The sequence below is a fragment of the Mycteria americana genome, chromosome 2 (genome assembly GCF_035582795.1).
Source record: "Mycteria americana isolate JAX WOST 10 ecotype Jacksonville Zoo and Gardens chromosome 2, USCA_MyAme_1.0, whole genome shotgun sequence".
NCBI lineage: Eukaryota > Metazoa > Chordata > Aves > Ciconiiformes > Ciconiidae > Mycteria > Mycteria americana.
The window spans coordinates 4,590,554-4,608,480 of record NC_134366.1 but is presented as its reverse complement, the minus strand read 5'-3'; the positions used below and the strand labels follow the sequence as shown (position 1 = coordinate 4,608,480).

The following is a 17,927-nucleotide window of genomic DNA, read 5'->3' as shown; positions in this document are numbered from 1 at the left end:
TTCAACTATTTCCACACAAAATTACTGCTAGCATTGTATCAGCTCTTTTTAAAAATTTTGTTTCCTGAAGTCAAAAGCAACAATTTTCCTGAACAGCGAAAACACTGGATATTAGAAGAGACTACCTGATTGCATCTGTCATTAATGGACATTTTGCAGCACATGACTCCCACATCAGTACATGTGTTAGAACAATGGCTGGATGTCCTACAGACTGCATCCTTCCTTGTGGACAATCCTGTGACAAAATCCAGGTTGCTGGTTGCCAACTCTTTCAGGCAAAGGTGTGGCATTTCTTCCTGAGGTCCTCAAGATATTCATATATAGCTGAAAAGGGCTGCCTTGTCCCTTGTAGCAGTAAATCCTTTCTGAAAATCCACCTCTTGGACCTCCTGATGTAATTACCCTTCAAATCCTGTTTTGTCATTGACAAAAGACATGGTGAATGGAAACAAGGACTCTAGGGACTTTTCCAGTTAAGCACACAAGGGGAGAAAAGTTAATAAATGTCTTCTTGGTTTTTAAAAGAAAGATAGAGCTAGCTTTTCAGCTGCTGTGATCCATGCAGACACTTTAATGTCAGTGAATTTACAAAGATTAATGGAAGTAAATGAAAACAACCCGAAATATTTAAGCTCCAAGAAATAATAAGTGGTATATTAAAGACAGTAGTGTCCTGGTTTCAGCTGGGATAGAGTTAATTGTCTTCCTAGTAGCTGGTATAGTGCTGTGGGTTTTGATTTTATTATGAGAATAATGTTGATAACACAGTAATGTTTTAGTTGTTGCTAAGTAATGTTTACACTGGCCAAGGACTTTTCAGCTCCCCATGCTCTGCTGGGTGCACAAGAAGCTGGGAGGGGGCACAGCCAAGAGAGTTGATCCAAACTGGCCAAAGGGCTATTCCATACCATATGGCGTCATGCTCAGTATAGAAACTGGGGGGAGTTGGCTGGGGGACAACGATTGCTGCTCGGGGACTGGCTGGGCATCACTTGGTGGGTGGTGAGCGGTTGTGTCACTTGTTTTTTTTTCCTGGGTTTTGTTCCTCTCTCTAGTTGTTTTCCTTCTCATTACAATTATTATTATTATTATTATTATTATTATTATTATTATTATTATTATTATTGTTGTTGTTGTTGTTGTTGTTGTTGTTGTTATTATTATTATTATGTTCCAATTGTTAAACTGTTCTTATCTCAGCCCACAAGTTTTCTTACTTTTGCTCTTTTGATTCTCTCCCCCATCCCACCTGGGGGGGGGGGGGTGTGAGTGAGCAGCTGTGTGGTGCTTAATTGCCAACTAAAGCTAAACCACAAGCAGAAATGCCATGACGTTGTTCTTTTTGTTTGCTTTAATAGGATTGCTCTTTACAGACTATTTTCTATGGGAAACTTTAGAGCTTTGGCTGTCTGGTATTCAGTTAAATTTTCTTTTAGTTTTTCTGTTACCTTAAATATTTCAGCATCAACTTATTGACACCCTAATTCCTTCTCAAGCCTTTGTGGCAGGTCAAACTTTGCTATTTTGGGTTTCATATTCTTGATTCAAATAGAAGAGACTGGAGGTGGGATTATTCTGTCCAAATTTAGATATCCACAATGTAGATGTCAACATATAAGCTAGCTGTTAAGAATTCCTTTACACTCATGGGAGAGAAGTAGAAAGTTTAAAGTAGACAGTTAAAATAGGTCAGACAAATGCTTTCTTCATATGTCTACTTCTCTCTGTTGACTATATAAAAAGAGACTTGACAATGAGCTCATATATCAGTATGCGTCTTCTAGGTTTCTAAAATTAGATGACATGTCCTAGGTCACTGAAAGGTTGGTTTCCCAACCCTGCTTATTTTTTGCTAGCAAGTGTCTCAGCTGATGTGAGGAAAGTTCACCGTGCCCTTTAATATAAATTATGAAGCTGGTGTACTACATTTGGAAAGTGTTAGGAGGGAAATAATAAAATGCACTGTATTTCACACCTTGTATTGAGAGCCTAAAGAAGATAGAGTATCAATTATATAATTACCTGTTCATATATAAGAAAAAGATGTCCATCTAGCAATAGATAGATAACAAAGATGTCCATCTTGTGCCATAAACAGCTGTGGAATTCCCTTCCTGGGGAGAACTTGGAAATGCCAAGGGAGTGGTCTGTGAGCCAGATTGAGTGGTGATGGCTGGAGTATTCTCCTCGGCGCCTTCTTCCTTTTGCACCCAATCATTCTCCACCCATGTTTATTCTGCATAGGGAAATATTCTTAGTGTCACTAGGAAGTACTGGGATAACTGTGCATGAAGTGGGTGACTTTGCTGCAATGTAGAGTATTCAGGCTGCAAAAGCTCAATTGATCCTGCATGTTGTCAGAAGCTTTCAGATTTCCACACTTGTGTAGTAGCTTGGTCATGGTGCAGGAGAAGGATGTGGTGGGCAGCCCTGACTAGACACCGAATTAAGATTAATTAAGTAATGAACTCACATTTGATCACCGCTGGTCTAAGCCACTGTGGGTCAGATTTGAAATTTATTGCTTTCCTTTCAAACCACTGGCATACATCCCAGAGGACCATAACAAGGAGCCTAGCAGACCAGGTTGTTTCTTTCTTTTGGGTGAGATCTCAGTAACATCTCATAACTGCCTTATAAAGTCACTAAAAATCCTCTTTCATTCATCCTACATGGGTATACTCTGTCTGAGATGTCGTATAACAATTCCACCCATTACTTGACATGGTGAGGTTTGATTCTTTTAAGCAGTGATTCTTTTATGCCTCCCTGGGAGTAGGCACGTCCTACTTGGAAAGGACTCACTATCTGTTTTTGTTGGTTACTGACATCATATTGTGCACTTGGCACTTACTGGCTTCTCACGGTGCAATTCGCCTCACCGGCATCTAGGCTTCTGTAACACAGTCCACGTATGAGCTAAGCAGTCCAGAGTCCCTTTTTAGATAGTGGAAAGAAATGGGCACTTGCAGCAGAACATGTTTTGTCAGAGCTTTTCCAACCTGCCCTTGAAGTACCTATGATTCCCCACTAAGTAGCACAATGAATCTGCTCTGGCACTGAAAGTGGACAAATGAATCCACCTTCATAGATGATGAAGTACTTTCTTAAGTCTACCCAAAACAAGTCTTGTTTTTCTTTTTTCTTCCTGTATTTCACCAATGATTGAAATAATCCCCCATTCCATTTTAGTACCAATCAACTGATTTTCAGCTTCTCAGACACTTCATCAGCCCTTCTCTTTCACCAGAGATAACTGAAGATTTTTTTTTATATTGAGGAACTGTATATGCATAACTGAAAGGTGCAGCCCCCATGCTATTAGCTTTTCTGACTTCATTAATTTTAATTACAGTAGCAGATACAGATAAAACAACAACATGACGCACCAGTATCTCTAATTTACTAATGAAATTACAGGATTTGGCTACCAATGACATCAGAAGACAATATTGATAATTCAAGCTTCCCTTCCAAATCCTATATTCATATATTTATTTCTTTTCCCAGTACAGAATGGAAATGGAAATGCTTTATGAAGGTTGCCCATATTTTTAAAATGTTCATTTTTCTAGTAAAATATAGCTGATAGTACCTGTTTGTGAGATAACTAGCCTTTTACTGGTAATCGGTGGACTCCACACCCATGTATATCATACATGCTAGGAGCTACTAAACAATATATACAGATTCCCCTGCAGGTCCAGGGCATAAGTTCATGGAACTGGTAGTTGTTATTACCTAATAAACACTTGGGTCTCTGTGGATAGTATGAAGGACTCAGTTCAGTTTTTCATGCAGGTTTCCATGACTACCTTGAAGGCAAAAATGAAGTCGATTCTTTTATTTTCTCTGCAAAATGTGAAAGACAGGCAATGAAATTGTTTGCAGATGTTCTTGTCATGTCTTTAGAAGTTCCTTTGAAACTAAGATAAAACAGAAAACATCCACTCTCCACTCTTCAAGCCTAGTGAATGCCAGGTGAATGTAAAACTGGGTCTTCAAATATTGGAAAGAGTGTATTCTAAATACCACTTTCCCACAGGGTATCTGTTCACCTGCTTACTCAGCCATCTTCCACCCTTCTGTTGTATTTAAATTGTATTTCTGATGCATTACAATGGCAGAATCCAAGGATAGAATTCAATCTCTACACCACTCTCTGGCCTTTCTGGACAGGCCTGCACACAGGAGTGCAAATTATCAGGAAATAATTTAAAATCCAATGTCTGCTAATGCATCTGTCTGGTTTTCTGTTGCTTCTGTTAATGGAGTGACTTTCTTTTTCCAACTCGTCACTGCTGAATGTCACCATGGATGTTTGCTGTCCTCCTCAGCTGAGATCTTATCAGTCCCTCGTTATTTGATAAACCATCAGAAATACAATTAAGTAATTAAATTCAGTACCAGAGCAGAGCAAGAGTGACTGGTAGAGTGAGGATGGAAGAAAGCAGATCAGTTTAGAGGGAATTTCATGAATCATTGTTCTCCATTTAGTCAGGGTCTGGATAGAGAAGACACAAATTTAGAGAGCTCTTAATTTTCCTTTTTTATTTTTTAATTGGAAGACTCTCTCCTTTCTAAATGCTGATGTCTTAGCAGTATGTTGCAGTCAGTATAAAAATTGAGTGTCCCCTGGTCGTAAAAGTTCTTTTACATTTGCCTTTGTCATTCCTTTATTTACTTTCTGTCTTCAGTCTGTTTTCTTTTCAGTCTTTTCTCCTTTATTTCCTCACATTTCCTTCCCTTTGATATTTTAAATGTTTTTCCATTATACCCTTGCTTTATTCTTTCTCTAATTGTTTGTGTGTCCTGTATCCCTGATTTGTTATTATCTATTATCCCTTTCTTTTCTTCTCTCAAACATTCCTTATCTGTTTAAACATTTATCTAGTTGTGATGATGTATGTCAGTTGTGCTTATGGCCACGGAGGTGATAGGTGATGGCATGCAGGAAACCTACATCAGAGAAGAAGATTTTAAAAGGGGCCTCGTCATTCAAAGGCTTCATTTACACTTGGAAATAAACCAGTTGAGAGACAGTTCTCTGGCTCTGAGACAAACTGGTGTGGCACAGCTCATGCCCGTGAGGCTAAACTCTCATACCTTCCTAAGCAGAGAGTTTGCATCTAACTACTATAGAGATTGCCAAAGGACCTCTGGCTGAGTTTATCTTGGAGGAATCAGGTCTAAAGGGTCTATAAACTGAAGGGGATCCATATCAGGTGACAGACAACTGGGGAAAGAAAATTAATACAAAAGTATATCTCCATGCTAAAAACCTCCCTGTAGGTAGGGCATCAAATGAAATCTCTGTGTCACCAAAGTATCAATATCTGAAGCAGGACTGTGTTTTAAAAGATAATGAGGATTGGATCCAGCCAGAGATTGAAACAGAGAGGTTCTCTTGAATGAAAAACTGTTTGAGGAATCATGACTTGGACCAGGTGGGAATTTTTAAACACTGGCAGGAGGTGCTAGGACAGATCTAATGTCAGGTATGTAACTCTGTTGATGTCCTCACCACCTGACTAGCTCCTTGGCAGAGACCAAGCAATGGAAGTCACAGATATGCATGACACTATCATCCATATAAGTCAATCCTGTCCTATGTCATGGATGAATCTTTAGCCTGACAGTACATTGCATTCCTTTGCACCTCTATTGGTGATTTCTCAAAAAGCTATCAGATTATTAACAACTCTGGTCACGGATTTTGTTATCTGAACAAGTGATCTCTGGGAGTAAATCATCATGTCATGCAGTCTCCTAAAAATCCCTGACAGTTGTGCTTTTGAGACACTACTGAAAATCATGAAGGTCAAATCATGAATTCAGAAATGAAGCAGACAGTTAGGTCCTTTTTCTGGTGCAAAATAATCCATCCTACCCTTTCCTTTGGGTATGATTTAGGTCTTTGCAGCTACAGAACCTGTTTCAGTAGTTTCTATGATACAAGTTACTGATCATACAGACATGTCCTTTGACTTTCAATTAAGTATCCAAGACCATCTATAATAGCTGCAATCCAGACAAATATTGTTGAGCTCTAATATCTGCAACTCATAGTTCAAGTGTTGGGTTCTTCATTTTCTGTCCATTTCTTTTCCATTCTCTTCATGTTTTCCATATTTACAATCATTTTCCTCTTTCACTGCAGAGATCTGAGCCTTGATGTGAAGACCTTAACAAAAAGATCTGCAGAGATTGTGTGCTTCAGCCCTAATAACAACATTAACAAGCAAAACTTGACTAAAGTTCAAAATTAAGAGAGAAGATGGCCATCAATTGGAAGATCTGCTTCTTCACTCTCATATTGCTTCCCATGGTAAGGAAAGATGTTTTTATTTACATTGTATTGATTTAAATACATGTTTTCAAGGCCAGCATTTGATATGAGTGAAGGATCTGTTGCTGACACTGATTCTGGCTTTTGCTGTGTGGCCCCATAGGTTATGTTAAGACTTTTCCAACCTCCTTTGTGGATGCAATAGAACTGTGATCACTGCTCATCCTGTAGAAGGACAAGTCGATTCCTTGAGGGGATTTGTTCACTGTTTGTATCCGAGATTAAAAAGAAAATAAAATAAAGTAATAGTAAAAAAAAATAGTGGGGCTCCTGTTTCAAATCCATTGGTTTAAGATTATTTTTTCCAGGCAGGGGGGATAAAATTAGAGATTCCCGATAAAACCTAGGCCTCGAGATATTTCAGCCAGTGCTTTTGGATGCCTCCATTTTCAGAGAGACGATGTCAAGAAACCATATAAGTGGGCCTCTAAAGACACAGGCCCTCAAACTCTTTCATCACCTTTCTGAAGATCTTCAGCTCTTGGTGAAGATTACAGGGATTTATTTTCACTGTCTTTACTTACTAAGTAACATGCTACCCCATGAATCGCTCACTCTTAACACGTCTGGGGATTGTAACTCTGTCCCCCTACGCATTGTGGCTGTTGATTGTCCATTGTCCCCCTATGCATTGTGGCTGTATCTTGCCTCACATAACAGCCATAAGACCTCTGAATAAAGCATGCTTTTTCACTTTGTAACTGTGAGGAACAGTATACAACCCCTATAATAAACTCATCTTGCATTTCAACTCAGTTCTTCGCTACACCATTGATCATAACTGTGCTTTTCATCACTTCTCAAGAAGCATTGCACACTGTGACAAATAGCACTAGTATTTAAATCGTCTCTCATTCTCATTAATAGCCTTCTATAGCTTCCATGCAAATGCTTTACAGTTGCTTAATATACAGATATTCTCATGTTACTGCACTTTAATAGCCAGGTATTTAAAAGCATTTTAGACATATATTTTGTTTTTATTTTTAAATAAGAACTATTTAATATGGTAGTGATGTGACCAGAGTATCTTTTAGCAGTTTTTACAGAGTATCTTGCTTATGTGTATCAATTATGTGACCTCTTTTACAATGCATAGCGGTCAGCATACAGGGCTCATCTTTATTTTGGCACACAAAAATATACATTCTTTCCTCTTAGGTCTTATTTAGAGACCACTTTAACTGCATGTCTGAAATGTAAATTCTGTAGAATAAGCTAAATTGTAGAAGAGCTAAATTCTGTAGAATAGGATTGGAACTGGTAGTATACATCTGTTCTTCCAAATAATATAGTACCTTACTATATAAATATCTGGTCTTTGAATTTCTTTCTAGTGCATGACTCCTCTGACTATTGCCTAGCTTTCCTGGTCAGGTAGAAAGTATTACTTATTAACAAAGTGAGTATGTTTAATTTTTTTACTGTATCTCTGAAATAGTTACGCTAGACTTCCTCTAAGCTAATGGGGAGGAGAAAAAAACCCCACATTTAACCTTTTTCAGATGCTTTTGTTAGAATGAGATTTCTGTTTTCTTGACTATAAAAGGACGTTAGCTCAAGATGCTGGGTTTTTTTGGACGTGCATTAGATTACATAAACACACCTCATTGCTTCTGGTTTGAGATCCAGAAATGACAACTGTCATGTCTCAGTTTCTTAGGAGCTCCCATTTTACAGCTAAGCCTAGGACTGCCTCATCTATATGTAAGTTTATAAGTGTTGGTGAGATGCATCCTACACTGGGTGAAACTGGAAAGAAGATTGGTAGAGCTGCTGAATTCCTGGGTATGCAAGCATATTTTTCAGACTGGAACAAAATTAATTAAATGGTCATATGAATAGAAAGGCAAAAGATATTTTTTTAAATGACCAGTGATCTTCAATGTTTCAAGTTTTTTGGTGTTCAGCTTGAGACAGCCAAAAGGTGTCTTCTTATTTAGAAGTGAACAGTTTTTAATTAAGAGAAATAAATGTGACAAAATATCTCTTGAGCTTTCAGATGGATGACCTTCCTGGCAAATGTAGAAGGACAGCAAGTTTCCAGTTCCTAGCATTTCAGGACATAACTGTGATCGCTGAGCTGGATAATTAGTGATCAGCTCCAGCTTTTGGAAAGAACGGCTCTCTAATGAAATGCTATGAAGCAAACCTGAGCTAATAAGAACAAATATGCTTTTATATATGCTGTTTCTGCAATGTTTATGATCTTGTTTATGAGTGCAAGGTTTTATTATAGTGTCTTGCAGGAACACAGGTACTAAAGTTCACGATTTTGCACACACAAACAGATGTATTTGCACGCACACTTCTTTGGTCAGTGAAGAGACTTATGCTTGTGACAGAGATTGTACTGTAATTTGTGTATAGTATTCATTCCCTATTACATCCCTAAGTTTCTTTCCACAGATCAAAGTTCAGCAATAATATGGTGTTATTTATGGTTCTTCCCTTGCTGGGATTCTTTTGTAATGCTTGGGGTAACTCATTTTCTCTCCATTGGGACACATTCTTTCTCTTCCAACCACCTCTAACATGCTGTGCTGATGTCCTCAAATTGGTACTTTTCTGTCAAGTCATGCAGATTTTCAGATTTTCTACCAAGGGAGAGGATGTGACTTTTAAAAAATTTAGAGTAAATTTGAATGTCATCCTAGCCTCCAAGAAGTTCCTGAAAAAAATCTTCTTTTACGTTGCTTTCTTCTAAACACATCTGGTACTGTTCAAGAAATCTCCAATTACTCTCAAGGAGAGCTCTTGTTCTCAGCAGTTGGGATTGACCCCCATTTTGTGGCACATGTCTCCATCCCTCGCAGTCAGGGTGACTGCATTGGCTCCTGAATCTGTACACCTGCTGGGATGTGCAGTTTTTGGCTTCAACAATAGACAGACCCGTTTTACCCACAAAAAACCAAAGCACCTGGACTAATGTCCTCATTCATAAAGCAGTTAAGAAAAGGCAAAAAGAAGACAAAGTGTATTAATGGAAAATTCTAGGTAGCCTCAAGTATAGACTCACAACAGACAAGAAGAAAATAATATGCTAATAATTAGGAATGAGCATGTTAAGCCAGTTCTAATTGTCAGAGACTGGCGTGGTTAGATTTTTCATGTGTTTAACAGGCTATTCTGTATTTGCCTGTCACAAAGGTATTCCACCTTCTTATTAATCACTTGGTACTGAAGACAGGATCTAGAAGTGTGATATCTGCTAGGCTTTTTAGAGGAATTCTTGAGCTTCACTTTTTTTCCCATTTTAAATGCTTTCCTAGCTTTAAATGTCTATGTTGCTGTTTTAGCTGGTTGTAATCCATTTTTTGTTAGCTAGCCTGCTCCTTTTTAGTCATTCTTATTCTTCTCTTTGTTTTGTCTGAACATCTCCTTTTTTCATTTGCACATCAGTTTTCTTCATCCTTCCTATGTTTTTGCTTCTGAATTCACTTTCACTGCCATTTTGATTGATTTCTTATTCCATTCATCTATGATAGCAGTGGGCTTGGTTTTTATTTGAAATATTAACAAAAGTCATCATAAAATTATTGAGGAGATAGGATCCTAAACCATCGTTCCTTTGTCTGGTTCCAAATGTACTTGAGAAACAATGAAATTCATGACTCACAAAGTTGGCTTAGTGTATGAACTGAATTTTAAATGTAACTGCAATGCAGGTGTTCTAACTGTCTGTAATAATTCAATCAGATGTCTTCAACTAATACTTGGAATTTCTTGTGGATGCATTTTTATGTTGCTAAGCTTAAATATTTCACATGATAAGATATTCTTCGTAGTGTTTCATTAGCTGGCAAACATATGTTCACTGACTTCCCTTAAAAAAAAAAAGAGAGAGAGATGAAAAAGAAAGGTGTAGGTGATGCCTCTTGTATACCAACATTGAAGTGCGATCACTGTATGAGGGTCAGATGGGCAAATACAGATTTGGATGCACAGACAGCATCTCACAGATCAGAGAATGAAACCTCGATCTGATTATGTTTAAGCAATTCATTAAGAGGTGAAGAGAGAAACTAGATCTGTTTGGTCAGACCCTGTTTACTGAAGGGGGTAATATTTCTCAATCTTTTAAGGGTGTGTATAGTCTACAGAGCAGAGAACTGTCTGTATCCTCCATTACTCATCTGTAGCTGTCACTTCCAGTGCCAGGCTATGTTCAAATAGGAACATCTACATTTCCGTCTCTGTCATTTTTTAAAGATGAGAGACAGTGTATTCAGACACACTGTTCTACTAGTTTCTCTCCAACCCTGCTATGTTTGTTAGAGCATCCATTTTCTGCTGCAGCCCAAATGTGAGGTTCCTCAGGCACAAACATAGATGGTTGTGTTGGTCCCTGCTCTTTAAGAAAACTATTTTTTCCATGCAGGACTTAATGAGGCAGCTTTTAATGAGTTTATCTGCCTTATGATTTGTAACATCTCATAACCCTATTAGAGAAGTCAAGTTCTCTGTAGGATTGCAACTATGTCTCTAACATAATGCACAGTTACATGGGACTTCCCTGTTACTTATGTAATGCAAATACAAATATGTACAAATATAGCTAGGCAACTGCTGGGAATGTTCTCCAGAGGAGAAAAACCTCAGCTAGCAAGACGTTACTGCTGCTATAGCTTTTCTTTTTTAATATAAGGAGATGGTGCTGGGGGCAATCAGCAGAATATAACAACCCTTTAAAAGCCTATGCCTTATTTAAAAAAGAAAAAAAAAGTCTCAGGATTTGTAATATTGGGTAAGGTAGTTTCAAAGAGAAGGTTCAGAATTTCTGGTAAGGTGTATCACAAAAAGCCTCTGAGAAAATCAATGTTGCAAAACAATGACAGTGCCCTTGATTCCAACCAACTTCAAGCACCCTTCAGAGGCAGAAAAATTAAGATCCTAGGTTCCAGATGGTCCTTAGCCTGGCAGCTAGGTGGGATAGGTGCTTACAGAGGGTGACGGAGTGATAGACATCTCAGGGTGATATCGCCACCTGAGAGATCTATGAGTCCCTGTTTTTTTCTGAGAAAGCCTATAAGATGTTGATAAGATGTTGACACTCTTATCTAAGATACCTGAAGCTGGTGGGAGACCTTGATGTTGTGTTGGTGCTCTGTCTAGTACACTGGCACTTGTAATCTCACCCTGGGCACATCAGGTGTCACTTATGGTTATTGAAGAAGCTGAAGAAAGACACATTTGTTTAAAATGTTTTTAAGCTTATTAAGCTTATCTACACAAAACATGAATGACAACCAAAAAAAGAAAGTCTAGAAATAGGCATATTCTACCAACACGTGGTTCACAACGCTATGCACAAACACAGGTATCTACGTGTAACTTTCTTTTTTAGGCAGGCAAGATATCTAGGTCTTACAAATGCATGGCAGCAGGTTAAAGCAGAAAATCATTGTCCTACATTAATACGTTCACTTTTTTGCCCTCTGGTAGTAGTAATAATTTCTGTGACAGGCAAATAATATGATGACAACACTGATCTAAGGACATTAATATTATTCTTTTCCCTGCTGGTTTTGTATTCATGAGCATGGAGGAGCGTTGGATAAGTAAGCAGTCAAATAACAAATTGGGAAATAAAAAGAGATCTCTTAGAAAAGGGCCCTGTAAAAAAAAAAAAATCAGAATCGGTGCTTTTTCATGTTGCTCAGCTATTAATATCCAGCACCTGGAGCGATATTATTCAAGTCTCAAGTAAGTGTGCTGCTGGCCTGCTCTTCCTCGGGTTTGCTGAATCAGCAGCCTGAGAAGATTTACTGTGGAGTCAGCTTGAAGCGATAGCTGCGATGCAGAACCAAAGCTACATTAAAAGGAAGGGGGAAATGGAAGCAAAAGAGCAGGAAGAGAGGAAAAGAATATGAAAAAAACCCACATTTTTTGCATCACTGCACTGTTAGGGATTTGGTCTTTTATATACCCTCTCACCATGGCTTGTAATAAATTGTTTCTTCCCAATCTGTGAAATAAACTCTGCTGCTTCTCAGAGTGGATGTATGTACTATGACAAGAATTGGGGCCTTCCTGAGGATGAAGTAGCTATGCTGTAAGCCTGCCTGGGGGAGCATACAGGATCAGTGCTCGCCCCAGGGTTACACACCACAAGACCCTCCAGATGAACCGTGCGGAGATTGCCTGTGCAATAGCCATAGGGTTAGGAAGTAGATGCAAGGCAGAATGTACAGTGCTTAAGGCTGCTTCCTGGACTTCTTTTTCAAAGCAAGAGAGACATGGCTATTTAATCAAAATCTGTGAGGCCCATTAAAAAACACTTTCAACCATAAAGCCTAAGTGTTGCTATCATTGCAGTCCCCAAGGGCGCAGAACCCAACTCAACAAAACCCTCTTTGTTTCTCTGGGCAAGGGGGGAATAGCTCACTCCAGGCTAGCTTGCACTCATGTTCCTGAAAAGAAACTTGGGTTTCTTTCAGATTTTTTTTTTCCCTCTATGTGGAAATCGCTTGGAAGTGAGGATTTTGAAGATATGGGTTCCTTTCTATACTAAAATATGGTGATCTCTGTGTTATATTTATTCTACGCCATATAATACTAATCGTGCCCAAAATGGAGAACATCACAATCCTAATGAATGGGACCTGCCTCTGTACTTTCCTGTGCATGTTAGAGCTGTGTTGCATACCTAACTGATGCCAGGAAAAGTACTTAGGCCAATATTTAGCCACCTAAATGCTGGATGTCTAGATTAAGATCTTTACCTATATTAATATATACTAATTGTAGAAACTAATGTTTCTACAGTCAGTGGCAAGGCACAGACACCTCTAGATATTGGTATAACCCATCCTAACCCCTCCCTAGTGCTCTCCTTACTGCAGGGTCATTAAAAATTAGCTTAAACTAGACTTTGTTTTCTTTAGTTTTCAGAAACCTCGTCTTTATTGAGCAGTATGTTACATTTTATGAATGTCATGTGGATGATGAATAGATGACAGTAAGACACTGTTGCCCAATTGATCGTCTTGCATTATCAACATCTTGGGACTCATCTTCATAGGGTGGTTTGTAAGTTTATCACAAATGCTGTTTACTACCTTTCCTGGAATACGTTTTTAAAAGTGAGTGTTGAATGTGCGTTCTTGTATGGGTGAGGGCAGATGCCCGTGCATCATTGTGTCTATAGTAAAGAAAAATGAAAAATGCATACCATTAAATACTTCAGGATCTTTAAAAAAATGAAATAAGATCCATTTTAGAGAGAACAAGAAAAATATTTTCCCCACGTAATAACATTTTAACATTTTAAAAATATTTCATAGTACTTTTTGATAGAATTATTCTTTTTAGTAAAGTTTAAAGGATTTAACCTCAATTTCAACCATTTTTCCCCCTTTTTTGTACAAAATAAAATTTCTAAATAAATACTGTCTTCAAACAAGATACTATGGAAAGGGAGCACTTTATAACTCTCCTCCCTGTTTTTAAAAAGGAACAAATGACAGCTTTTTTTTTTTTTTTTTTTTTGCTATCAATACAGTTTAGACTGTAAACTTAATCAACATGGTGTTTCATGAGGGAAAATAGTCTCAATGAACGTCTTTCAGCCAGATTTCATTTGTGTCAGTTGGTGGGTTTAACAGTTTCCCAACCTTTGTACACACTCAGTGGCTGCTCTCACTATTCCAATATATTTTATATATGCACATTTATGCTGAAAAATTCTGTTGAGGATTGCAAAGTGATAAATTTTTTTACCGTTCCTGGCCTTCCCAATAACACATTTATGCAATGTCCTTTTCTGTCATACATTGCTCAGTAGGCTTCTTTTGGAGTGTAAAATTCTTATTAATTCTCTAAGAGCTTTAGATTGAAAAAGAAAACACTTTAGCTTCTGTGTACTCTTTTCAAATGCTTTCGGTACCACAATCTCACTCTGACTCAGCATCTGCGGCCAAAGTGTGTTATTCAGGGGTTATTTAGGCTAAATACAGGCCATTGATTTGGTTGTTTGAAGACTCCTGAAATGGTTTGTCAATAATTTGACCTACTGGTATTTGCAGATTTGGGAAGGGAAAGTACAGCGATTTTTTTTTTTTTTTTAATTATTCTTACCTGATAGCCACATCTAAGCATGTTATGTATTTTGGCGTAAAACTGTTTTGGACCTTTATTTTGGCTTTCTTGTTTGCTAAGGGCTTGCCAGATATTTGGTAATGCAAAATGTTTATTGGATAAAAGTAGAGATATACTAAAGCTCAAGGGTATAAATTTGTGTTTACTTCCTCACAAATATTAAAATGTTTTTTTTTCTTGCTGTCCTCTGGCAGAACTGTTTTTAGTTATTATATCTCTGTTAGCCAGTTTTATGATAATTTACTCCATTACTTAAAAAACGTAACAAAATACATGACATGTTTGCATTGCAATAGAAACTAAATTCTCATGCAATTTCAGGCTAAGCTAGTCCACTTTAGTACCTCTTCCAGCAATGTAGACGTGCAAAATCTAAACCTTTTTGGCCCTCAAGTGTTGTCTATTATATCTGAACTAATACATGCGATCAATGGCTAAAGCCTGGGCTACTGATCAAAAAACTCATCAACTTTTTTTTTTTTTTTTTGTAATCTAACAGCTAATTCAGGTGTCTGGCAATTCAGGATCACTGGCAATTAGAGCAGTAACCTAAGGCATATGAGAGGTTGAAGATCAAATATTCCTATTGCCCCAGATTAGTGCTGGGGCAATAAGCAATAGAGGAACAAGAATGCTGCAGCTTCTTGTTCCTCATTTCTCTCTGTGTCAAACAAGGCCAGCTGCACTCCCCTGTCTCTAAAAGGTGTGGAAAAGATAAATACACTTAATGCTAAGGTATGCTCAAGTATTAGAGTGATGGTGCCAAAGACAGATGTATGAGTTATGAGAAGTTTTGTTAATCTCGGTGCTGCACTATGGAGAAGCACAGGCCGGTGAGCTGCCTGCAGATCTACATGTAAGTCCAGGGTTAAGGAATTCTGTGAGACACCTGGCTTTCAGACATGCTGAGATCCATATCTTCAGCTAACCAGAAAAAAATGTTGGGTTCTGTATTTGGTCTATTTTGTAGCTCAGACTGTAAACAAAACGACTAGTAGTATCCGAGTAAAACACAACAACGGTATTTCATCAGTTCATTGTACTGAACCGACTATCAAGCATTCCTCTTTTTCTGCCTTTTCTCTCACATTTCTTTGTACATGACCGGGTATCTAGCTTATTCTCACCCATAAATTCCATGTAGTTGTACTGATAGTACATGGCATAGCAGCCCGGGGGGCACCCCTGGGTGCTCTGCAAAAGCACCGGTGGGGATGGCCAGGGTACAGCGCTGTGCCTCCTGTTTTTCTAACACTGATGTGAAGTCCCACGTAAATCTTCATCTGATGAATGCCTTCATCTTTGTATTGACATACTTATTCCTTCTCCACTTCACAGGAGTTCGTTTGTTGTATTTATTCAGCTGTTTATTAGCTGCATTTTAATCTTTTAGGGATTTTTCTGTGAATTAAAGGAGTAGATGGGAACCAGAAATGATAAGGTTGATTTTGCTTTCGTTTTCACACTGTAACCTATAGGTTACAACATTAATTCTGTACCTATTTAATTACAGGACACAAAGATGGAAATTAAACTTCTTTTCCCTTTTGTGTCCATGGATTTTTCCTATATCTCTGTTAATGAAATGCAAAATAACACCTTGTGGGTGACAATTAATATTCGAGGGGCAGGTCATCTTGTGCTGAGGTCAGGTCCCACTACATGGCACGGCTTACAACTGGAGGCTTTTGGATGTTGAGCAATGCGAAGTGGCAATTTTCCAGTAGTGTTCATGTCTTTGGGAAAAAAACAAACACCAAACAGCTGCAGAAGCTGGCAGAAGCCATTGTGAAATAACACCGTCAAAATTGTGGAGGAATGAAATCCTTAGTTTAATGTAATGTAACAAAAAATAAAGGGAAAGTGACAGGGATGTGTATGAATAACATTAGTCTAGAGAAAATGCTGTTTTCAGTACTGATTGCTTGCATTTTGGGACAGTGGATTTTATTTAGTTTATTTTTTTGTATATGAAAATGTGAAATATTTATATCTGTTGTCAAAAGTGCAATGTAGAAATTCTGTACACAGTAATCTTGATCGAATAAATGACTGTTAAAGTATAGTGGAGTCACCCAAGACTAACCCATGAGGGACAATATAAAATAAGTTTCAGCAATTTTGCTTTCAAATCTTTGTTTAACTTAAGTATGACAGCAATTTGCTCTTGAAGCAGAGGAATTTCTTCTCTTTCTCTCTCTTCAGTATGTATTAGGCATACAGTATTCACATGTGTTAATTTTTTCTTCTGATAGCAGGAAAATCAAAGCAGTCCGACATAGCTGCCCCAATTTCTGATCCTACCTCTCCCCATGGAAAATGAAACCTTCTTTCTATTAATTTCAATCTGAACCAAATTAAAAGATTACTGCAATTTAATGTTTCCATTTCAAGGGCTTCAGAGCTATATCTCTCTTTTTTGTCTGTCATACTACAATTCAGAAATAACTGGAGTTATGGAAATTTAGACCATTTACCGTAGAGGAAATGCTTTGCATGTCTTTATTCCATTGCACATATATGGCTGTAGGATGGGCAATAAGGGCCTGAACTCCTTGAGAAATAAAAATAATATACATGATGGAACCGAGTTTTCTCTCTGGAACTGGAAATAAAGTAGCAGAAGAGAAATTAACTTCTTGGAAGGAAAGGATATGAGTAGAGAGCTGAAAATGAAGCTGTTAAAGTTAGTATCTGAGAAATTCTGGCCACTTCAGGTCCTAGGCAGGCATTCATGTTGGGAAATTCATCTGAACCTGAGCAACAACCTTTTCTGAGGTGTTTGGTTTGCTAAGAACAATCGAGGGAAAGGCACAGGCATGACCTCATGGCTATCACGCAAAGCAAGGCTTGTTTTCCGAGGTCATGTTGCATGTATTGCGTGGCTCTCACGAGCCACCACTGTTAACTATAGAGGCAAAATTTGGCTTGTACTGCTGGGATGCATACTACGTCAAGATGCATGAAGACGTGTGGGAATCTAGGATGGCTGAAGGTTTCAGAACCAGGTATCAGTGAGGCTACGCTGTGGTCGTTATCACTGATGAAGTACAATCCAGCATTTTCAAGCCCAAATACATAACGTTAGGGTCTCCTGGTCAACATACAAGGACACTATTAAATATGGCACGCATAAATACCCCAGCAGAACCCTTACTTCTTTCTCCAGGATGCCAATTTATTGATGCTTCCACCCATTTAGCAAATTAAATTTGGGAAGAGAGGCTTGAACGTATCAGCCAGCATTTATTATCTTTAGTGTAGAGTAGTAACCATGTATGCTTGGGCTTTAAAGCCTTTTATTTTTTTTCTTTTTCTTTTTTTGTGACACTGAAAAATTGTCTCTTGTTTAAATATGCAAAAGATTCTGAGTCCTAAATGTCTGCGCATTGCAGTCAGCTGCAAACAGCACAGCTGAAGCATCTGTTACCCTTGGAGAGAGCCCCTGTGCCACCAAGTTCTGCATCAAGAATGC

General features: G+C 38.1%; 2 protein-coding genes across 6 annotated transcripts in view; both read left to right on the top strand.

Annotated features, from left to right (window-relative positions):
* The window catches only part of ADCYAP1R1 (ADCYAP receptor type I), a 153,966-nt gene that overhangs the window by 29,968 nt on the left and 106,071 nt on the right, over positions 1 to 17,927 (top strand). For all 5 annotated transcript variants that reach the window (XM_075492268.1, XM_075492266.1, XM_075492264.1 and 2 more), the window contains one exon: positions 6,164 to 6,331. In XM_075492268.1, coding sequence (XP_075348383.1) covers positions 6,281 to 6,331 — 51 coding nt within the window. In that variant the 5' untranslated portion in view covers positions 6,164 to 6,280. The remainder of the gene's footprint in view (positions 1 to 6,163; positions 6,332 to 17,927) is intronic.
* AQP1 (aquaporin 1 (Colton blood group)) overlaps positions 1 to 17,927 on the top strand; it is a 414,009-nt gene that overhangs the window by 354,425 nt on the left and 41,657 nt on the right. The window lies entirely within an intron of this gene.